At 44.0% G+C, this 8,792-nt stretch overlaps 1 protein-coding gene across 5 annotated transcripts in view; it reads left to right on the forward strand.

The window, feature by feature from the left end:
• The window catches only part of pde4dip (phosphodiesterase 4D interacting protein), an 80,162-nt gene extending 71,562 nt beyond the window's left edge, over window positions 1–8,600 (forward strand). For 3 of the 5 annotated variants that reach the window (XM_058379454.1, XM_058379450.1, XM_058379452.1), the window contains 11 exons: window positions 1,380–1,499; window positions 1,769–1,958; window positions 2,032–2,156; window positions 2,246–2,356; window positions 2,770–2,856; window positions 3,017–3,195; window positions 4,077–4,202; window positions 4,357–4,495; window positions 4,638–4,684; window positions 6,785–6,875; window positions 7,020–8,599. In XM_058379454.1, coding sequence (XP_058235437.1) covers window positions 1,380–1,499; window positions 1,769–1,958; window positions 2,032–2,156; window positions 2,246–2,356; window positions 2,770–2,856; window positions 3,017–3,195; window positions 4,077–4,202; window positions 4,357–4,495; window positions 4,638–4,684; window positions 6,785–6,875; window positions 7,020–7,189 — 1,385 coding nt within the window. In that variant the 3' untranslated portion in view covers window positions 7,190–8,599. Of the gene's footprint in view, window positions 1–1,379; window positions 1,500–1,768; window positions 1,959–2,031; window positions 2,157–2,245; window positions 2,357–2,769; window positions 2,857–3,016; window positions 3,196–4,076; window positions 4,203–4,356; window positions 4,496–4,637; window positions 4,685–6,784; window positions 6,876–7,019 lie in introns of all 5 variants that reach the window. The other 2 variants (XM_058379451.1, XM_058379453.1) reach the window with 2 other exon arrangements.
• The last annotated feature ends 192 nt before the right edge of the window (window positions 8,601–8,792 follow it).

Here is an 8,792-nt window from a genome sequence, read left to right on the forward strand (position 1 = left end):
AATAAAGGAAAACTGAAAACCCAGAATGGTTCTTGAAAAAGCTTACCAACTATTTTGAAGAATCCAAAGGATTATTCAGATCACTGCTGTTTAGGCCAGCAGAGAAGGCCTTACTGGCCCTGACGGTCCACCACTGATATACATCATATCTATAATTGTGGTTTATCACATTGATACATACACTATAAGTTTTGGGACACCCCTCCAGATCATTGAATTCAGGTGTTGTTTTTCAGGGGTTGGGCTCGGCCCCTTAGTTCCAGTGAAAGGAACTCTTAATGTTTCAGCTTCATACCAAGGCATTTTGGACAATTTCATTCTCTTTGTGGGAACAGTTTGGGGATGACCCCTTCCTGTTCCAACATGACTGCACACCAGTGACCAAAGCAAGGTCCATAAAGACATGGATGAGCGAGTTTGGTGTGGAGGAACTTCACAGAGTCCTGACCTCAACCCCATAGAACACCTTTGGAGACTGTGAGCCAGGCCAAAACTGGGACATCTTCCTTTACATGCACATGAATGTAATATGGAGTTGTCCCGCCCTTTACAGCTATAACAACTTCAACTCTTCTGGGAAGGCTTTCCACAAGGTTTAGGAGTGTGTTTATGGGAATTTTTGACCATTCCTCTAGAAGCGCATTTGTGAGGTCAGGCACTGATGTTGGACGAGAAGGTCTGTCTCACAGTCTCCACTCTAATTCATCCCAAAGGTGTTCTATGGGGTTGAGGTCAGGACTCTGTGACGTTCCTCCACACCAAACTCACTCATCCATGTCTTTATGGACCTTGCTTTGGTCACTGGTGTGCAGTCATGTTGGAACAGGAAGGGGTCATCCCCAAACTGTTCCCACAAAGTTGGGAGCATGAAATTGTCCAAAATGTCTTGGTATGAAGCTGAAACATTGAGTTCCTTTCACTGGAACTAAGGGGCCGAGCCCAACCCCTGAAAAACAACACCTGAACTCAATGATATGGAGGGGTGCCCCAATACTTTTGGCAATATAGTGCATTAACATGTATAAATAATTATATGAACATTGTATAAATAATTATATGAACATTGTATAAATAATTATATGAACATTCTTGACCTATATATTATTTGTGATCACTGGATCTATACAGAGCTTCTATAATTAACCCAGTCATGTATATAGATGCGAGTCTTTACATCGATCACTATATAATAATGTACAGAAATCCTTCAATAACACTACAGTAATTAAATTAAATATATTATATGACACTATTAATGAGCATGGCAGCTGGAAAGACAGCACAATCATCTCAGGGAGGTTTTTCCCTCAGTACCACTAGCTCTGGCTTGTGGAATGATATATTTTGCTCTTTTTTCCCTTATGTTTATCACTTATTAGGTGCTCCTACAAACATCTACATCCAGGGACTCGACTCGGTCAGTCAGCTGTCTAATGAGGTTCGAGTCCTTAAGGAGGAGAATCAGGCTCTCCAGAGTCAGCTCCAGCAGACCAGCAGAGGTACAGCACACATCACAGGCAGCCCTTACAACACATCACTCAGGATTCAACTCATCCCAAACACCACAGGAGAGCAGTTCCCTCATACTGAGACATGATTAAACATCTTCACTTTATTAGGAACACCTGTACACTCCATTCACGTAGTTGTCTGTTTAGTTGTCTGTTGCGTGTTAGATAACTGCATGAATGTTCCTAATAAAGTGGACAATGAATGTGATTACATTAGCGTAAACGTCTGAGCTGTAGATGTTTCTGTTCTTCTGAAGATGGCATGAAACAGGCGGAGCAGATGAGGGATGCGGTCTTATTCGAGCACACCAGACTGAAGCAGGCGGAGCTGGAAGCAGAAAAGTGGGCGGGGCAGTTCAGGCAGCTGCAAGCACAGCTGCGAGAGCAGACGCAGGCAGTTCTGCAGCTGAAGCAGGACAAACAGATGAGCCAGGAGAATGCTAACAGGTATGGCTGAACGGCGCTACAGAATAATCAAACACACGCTGATATCTGACCGGGGGTGTGTTGGTGTTTTCAGGCTCCAGCATGAAGTTAATGTTCTCCAGCAGCAGCTGAGCGAGAGCAGACGACTCGTGCATGCGCTTCAGGGTGAATTACAGATACACCTGAGGCTGCGTGGAGCCATCCAGAACGACAGTGACGGTAAACCATAAGAACCCACTGTGCACATTATCTACAGCATGGATCCTGAACGTTCTGTGACGCTTTCTCTACAATCTCTACACCTTCAGAAGCAGAAGTACAGGAACCGCCTTCTCACCTGCACATGCTGGAGCAGCAGCCGAGTGACAGACTTGATCCTGAGCCGCTGCACTGCTCTGCTAGAAAACGCCTCTTTCACGGTGAGAAAAATGATCAAACTGCCTCTGTAATGTACAGAGGCTCAGCTGGAAGCCTTCACAGATCCCGGGTTTGATCCTGAGCTCAGCTTATTGTCTGTACGTCCATGTGGAGTTCCTCTGGGTTCTCCAGGTTCCCTCTATCACACATAAACATGCACATAGGTGCACTGGCTGTGTTAAATTGCCCCTAGGTGTGTGTGTGGTGCTCTGAGATCCCATCCCAGTGTAATCCCATCCCAGTCTTCTCAGATCTAAAAGCATGAATGAATAAATGTATGAGTGAGAGGAGACAGAAACAGATTTCCAAAAAGTATTCCATAGCAGGCTGAGCTCACACTCGGACCATGACCATGCCGAATAACCTGCTCGTGTTTTTCACGTGTTTGTACACAGTGTTGTTTTGATTGTTATAGACTCACCTCGCTCTCCTCCTGTTCGAGACGCAGGACTCTTAAATCCCACATCATCCGTCTCTGCTCAGCTTCCGTCCTCTCTCACCCGTGAGTATTTAACTCTTTCCTCATCATAAAGCACTAAATCTTAATTAACCTGAACTTCAAATCCTAAATTATTCTAAATATTAGTCTGATGTGTTGATGTGAGAGTATGATGAAGGAATGTTGTAGTAATTTCTCTCCCAAATAAATGTACTAATCCCAGACACAGGGTGTCATGAGGGTGAAGTCCTGGCTGGTCCGTTCGCCTGCAGGACAGGGCGTTACGTGGTGGGTCACTGGGACGACTTCAGCGCCTTGCAACAGCAGCTCCTGGAGGGTAAAGAGCTGATCTGTAAGATGGAGGCAGCTCTGCAGACCAGTGTGGAGATCAACCTGCAAGAGGTGAGTCAGAAAGCTGGGTATCTAAAAAGGGATGAGAGTTTAGTGGTTAAGGTGTTTGAGTACTGATCAGAAGGTTGTGAGTTCAAATCCCAGGTCCATCAAGCTGCCACTGCTGGGTCCCTGAGCAAGGCCCTCAACCTTAATTCCTCAGTTGTATAAAAACTAGATAAGGGAGTCTGCCAAATGCCAGAAATGTATTTGTAAAAGCAACAGGATGTATACTTCTTAGATTCAGGATAACACTGTGCAGGATAACAACCTAGTGACTGTGCACCTTCAGGTTCTCTGTGTAGTTTCCTCTCACCTCCCAAATACATCCTAATAGGTGGATTGGTTATGATAAATGTGTGTGTGTGTTTTGACCTGCAATGGACTGGTGTCCCACCTAGGTTGTATTACCCCTTGCACCCAAATTTCCCAGAAAGTGGTTAGAGAGAGAGAGAGAGAGAGAGAGAGAGTAAAGGGTGAGTGAGTGAGTGAGTGAGTGAGTGAGTGAGTGAGTGAGGAAAAAGTGAGAGAGAATGAATGTGTGTGTGAGTGAGAGAGACAGATAGAGTGTGTGTATGTGTGTTTGTGTGAGTGAAAAAAAAGAGACAAAGAAAGAGAGAGAGTGACAGGGAGAGTGAGAAAGAGACAGAGAGAGAGAGAATTAATCAGTGAGAAAGAGAGAGAGAGTGACAGGCGAAATGTGAGAAAGAGACAGAGGAAGATAAAGAGAAAGATAAAGATAGAGAGAGGAGCTTCAGGGTTGTTGGTTTATTGGCTCAGTCACAGTGTTTAGAGATGCTGTATGAAAATGCTCTCTGGAATGTCAGACTGCTCCTTTAACATCTGGTTACATTTTCATGTTGTTTGTGTTGTCTGTCTTGTCCTCCGTTCAGGGCCGTGTAAGCAGCATGCTGACCAACACCAAGACCTTAAAGCAGATTCTGGAGGAGATGCTTTCTGTCCTCAGAATGTTCTGGAGGGCTGCTCTCCCGAGCGCTGAGCCTTCACAGCATCAGAAGGTTAGAGCACAGGAAGTCAACACACATCAGGGCTGAGAGATAACACACACACACCCGACACACCAGTGTGTCTTTCAGTTACAACACAAGAGCATCTCGTGTGTGTGGGTGTGTGTGGGTGTGGGTGTGTGTGTGGGTGTGTGTGGGTGTGTAGGAGCAAACTTTGACAGAAGAAGTTGTCTCTCTGAAGCACAAGCTTGCTGAACAGGAAATGACTTTAAGAGATACGTTGGAGACTCTGAGAGACGCGAACCGCACCAAAGACAGCATGGAGCAATTCATCTTCAGCCAGCGTGAGTCACGAACACATCTCCTTCCTCTTTCTGTTCACTGATGAGAAAGGTGTCACATGCACTACAGTGTTTAAGTGACTTCTCAGCTCTGATTGTTTTCATAAAGCTGTTTCTGTGCTGGTCTCACTTTGTCCCCTTGCAGTGTCCAGGACACGAGACGTGCTGAAAAAAGCTCGCACAAACCTTGAGGTGAGTCCATTCTGTCACACCTTCACTGTAGCTGCCATTCAAACACAACATCTCACATCACAAGCACTGAAGGTGTCGAGGGCTGCTGAAAAAACAAATATCAAAACATATGGAAGTGACCACTTCAGCTCTCTCAGATGTCCTTCTACTGAAAGGGTGGAACCTCTTGTTATGAATCATAGGTTGCACTTTTTCAGTCCCTGTGACAGTCTAGTCAGGACCCACTGGTGTGATGAATGATGTTTTCACTCAGCAGAACAGCTTTGGGTGTGATGGAGCTGAATGAGTGATGTTTCACTTAAAAGAGGAAGGAGAAAGAAAGACAGAAGAAGAAGAAAGATTTTGTTTGTTCCAAATACTTCACAGTAGAATAAAATGGATTTTCTTTTCTCATATCGCAGCTTGGTAGGAAGTCAGGGGTTATCATGATACTGTGCTCCTGGTGCAAAGGCTCACAAAAACAATAGCAGCTTGGCAGTACAGGGACTGACCTTCTTTCTAATCAATAAACTAGACCTTTAACTAGTGAGTCACAAGTGCTCTAAAAGTAGAAAAGTGTCCTGCTGGTAACTCCAACCCGAGTGTCCCCCTGGGGTAGACTCCAGGCTCCCTGTGACCCTGTGTAGGAAAAGTGCTACAGAAAATGAATGAATGGTTGTATAGATGAATGGATAGATTGATGGATAGTTTTTTGGATGGATGGGATGTTTAATAGTTTGATGGTTGGATGAATGGATGGATAGTTTGTTGGGTGGATGGATGGATGGATAGTTTGAAGGATGGATGGATGGATAATTTGAAGGATGGGTGGATTGATGCATAGTTTGATGGATGGATGTATAATTAGATGGATGGATGGATGGATAGTTCAATGGATGGATGGCTAGATGGTTGTATAGTTTGATGGATGGATGGATGGATGGATAGTTTGATGGATGGATGCATAGTTTGAGGGATGGATGGATGAATGCATGGATGGATGGATGGATAGTTTGATGGATGCATAGTTTGAGGGATGGATGCATGGGTGGTTGGATATATGGACATATGGTAATATGGATGGATAGATGGATTAATGGATAGATTAATGGAGGATGAGAAAGTAGTGGATGAAGAGATTCTCACTGCCTCCAGAGTTAGAACAGCTGTAATATATCTAATGTCAGCTGATAATCATAATGTGCTTGAATTCCTGATGTTTGTGTGAATGAAAGGAAATAATCTGAATTCTGCACTCGTCCGTGTCTGTAATCAAAAATAATCTGAATTCTGCACTCGTCCGTGTCTGTAATCAAAAATAATCTGAATTCTGCACTCGTCCGTGTCTGTAATCAAAAATAATCTGAATTCTGCACTCGTCCGTGTCTGTAATCAAAAATAATCTGAATTCTGCACTCGTCCGTGTCTGTAATCAAAAATAATCTGAATTCTGCACTCGTCCGTGTCTGTAATCAAAAATAATCTGAATTCTGCACTCGTCCGTGTCTGTAATCAAAAATAATCTGAATTCTGCACTCGTCCGTGTCTGTAATCAAAAATAATCTGAATTCTGCACTCGTCCGTGTCTGTAATCAAAAATAATCTGAATTCTGCACTCGTCCGTGTCTGTCACTGTCACGAGTCACCAAATGATCCAACTAAACAGAAGTCCACCTGTCAGAATCAGGATCAGAGTTCAGTGCATTATCCTTCTGTCACTCTGGTCACTGGAGTAGTAAACAGTGTGTTTGGGAATAAAAGCAGACCAAACCACTGGTCATTAAACTGTCACAGTGTTTAAATCCCCTGCTGGAGCATTTCATCATCATCATCATCATCATCATCATCATCACCATCACCATCACCACCATCATGAATGGAAGCAAAAGTCATCCGAGTGTAACAGCGGTACAATGCCCTGTCACTGTCTTCAACTCACTCTGTTTTTCTACTCCTCTCTCCCTCTCTCTCTCTCTCTCTCTCTCTCTCAATACCTCTCCCTCTCTCCCCCTCTCTCCTTCTCCCTCTCCCCCCTTTGTCTCTCTCACTCTCTCTCTCTTTTTCTCTCTCTCTCTCTTACCCCCCCTCCCTTCCTCTCTCTCTCTCTTTGAGTATTTCCAGAAGAATGAGCTCAAGATCAACTCTTTAGGCTGCTCCTTTTCTCCTCCCTCTTCCCAGTCTTTCTCCTTCACTCCTCCTTGGGCCACCAGAGGTACACCCTGGGCCTGTTTGGCCTTTGGGATTGTGTGTGTATGTGTGTGTGTGTGTGTGTGCTGATCAGTTGAAAGATCACTACAGTGCATGTGCTGCTGATTAGCTGAAAGTAAACCCTCTTACACATATCTTCTGGTTTTAGGTGAAATCTCAAACTCTGGACACAGCTCCTGTCCCGGCCCGAGGCTCGTGACCGCACCGGGTCATCACCCTCACACGTGTCTCATGGACAACACAGCGCCCTCTACAGACGTTCTCCAGCGGCGCTCGCTCAGCACTCCACACCGCTGGACACACCCCATCCTGAGCTAGCTCACAGCTCCCGCCTGCAGAGTCTCTGTGTTAGAAGCTTTAGACACGTCACTGGTTGTTGGTGCTCAGGAATCATCATCAGCAGGTTCTGTGGTTTAGATCTCAGGGGCGTTTGATGTACTGGTGCCTTTTCTTAAAATGGTAACTGTTAGTGAGAAACAATGGTCTTATGAAAGGCTGCTGGATTAGACTTTGATGACAAAGCAGGAAATGGTACATAGCTGTATTTTTCTTTTTTCTTTGTAAAGATGTAAACAAATGATGCTATTACACATCCAGTGCCTTTAGACACAGCAGTGCTTCCCAAACTGGTTTTCTTTTCTTCCAGACACACAAAGCAGATCTTCCTGATGATTGCTGGGGAGCAGTAATTGTGCTGTGGGGCGAGGCTGAGAACTGGCCTGGAAAAAACACTGAGATTAGATCTGCTTTAGTCGAAGCCGCTGAAGTGTAATAGCGTCTGCCTAGATTAGGATTTAGGTTTAAGACAAAAAGCAATACTATATTTTGTGTGTGTGTGTTTAAAGATTAATAGTGATAACTCAGAGGTGTTTTATTTTAACTATGGGAAAAGACTGATGATGCAATGCTACACTGATCAGGCATAACATTATGACCACATGTCTAATATTGTGTTAGTCCCCCTTTTGCTGACCCGTCCTGCACTGTGTATTCTGACCCCTTTCTATCAGAGCCAGCATTAACTTCTTCAGCAGTTTGAGCAACAGTAGCTCGTCTGTTGGATCGGATCACATGGGCCAGCCTTCTCTCCCCACATGTATCAATGACCCTTGACCGCCCATGACCCTGTCTCCGGTTCACCACTGTTCCTTCTTTGGACCACTTTTGATAGATACTGACCACTGCAGACCGGGAACACCCCACAAGAGCTGCAGTTTTGGAGATGCTCTGATCCAGTGGTCTAGCCATCACAATTTGGCCCTTCATCAAACTCGCTCAAATCCTTACGCTTGTCCATTTTTTGTCCTACTTCTAACATCAACTCTGAGGACAGAATGTTCACTTGCTGCCTAATATATCCCACCCACTAACAGGTGCCATGATGAGGAGATACTCAGTCTTATTCACTTCACCTCTCAGTGGTCATAATGTTATGTCTGACGGGTGTATTATATAAAAGAGAGAAAGAGTGAGAACACTGACGCTGCTGCTCACTTTTAAACACTGTAACTCTAAAAAAGGGGAAAAACCCTGAATAGGGAATTCTGCTGATTGAAATCTGTGCTACTGACCAGACGTGAGCCTCCCATTTCTGTCCCCTGTTCTGTTATGCAAAGCTTTAAGCTTCAGTATTGACCCATTTTATGGTCAGTATAAAATAATAATAATCAAATAATCCTTTTGAATATTTGGTCCAAAAGCTGTATCGTTTATATATATATATATATATATATATATATATATATATATATATATATATATATATATTACTAATCGTTGTGTTATTGGACACGTCTTATCGATGGACCATTTTTTTTCTTTTGTTTGTTTTGATTTCCTTTTTTCTACCCAGTGCCTGTAAAGTTCATGTAGATGTAAAACCCCCACAAATACACGGGTGAATTATTTGCCCTGAGGTGAG

This window comes from Hemibagrus wyckioides, linkage group LG25, assembly GCF_019097595.1.
Source record: "Hemibagrus wyckioides isolate EC202008001 linkage group LG25, SWU_Hwy_1.0, whole genome shotgun sequence".
NCBI classification, from domain to species: domain Eukaryota; kingdom Metazoa; phylum Chordata; class Actinopteri; order Siluriformes; family Bagridae; genus Hemibagrus; species Hemibagrus wyckioides.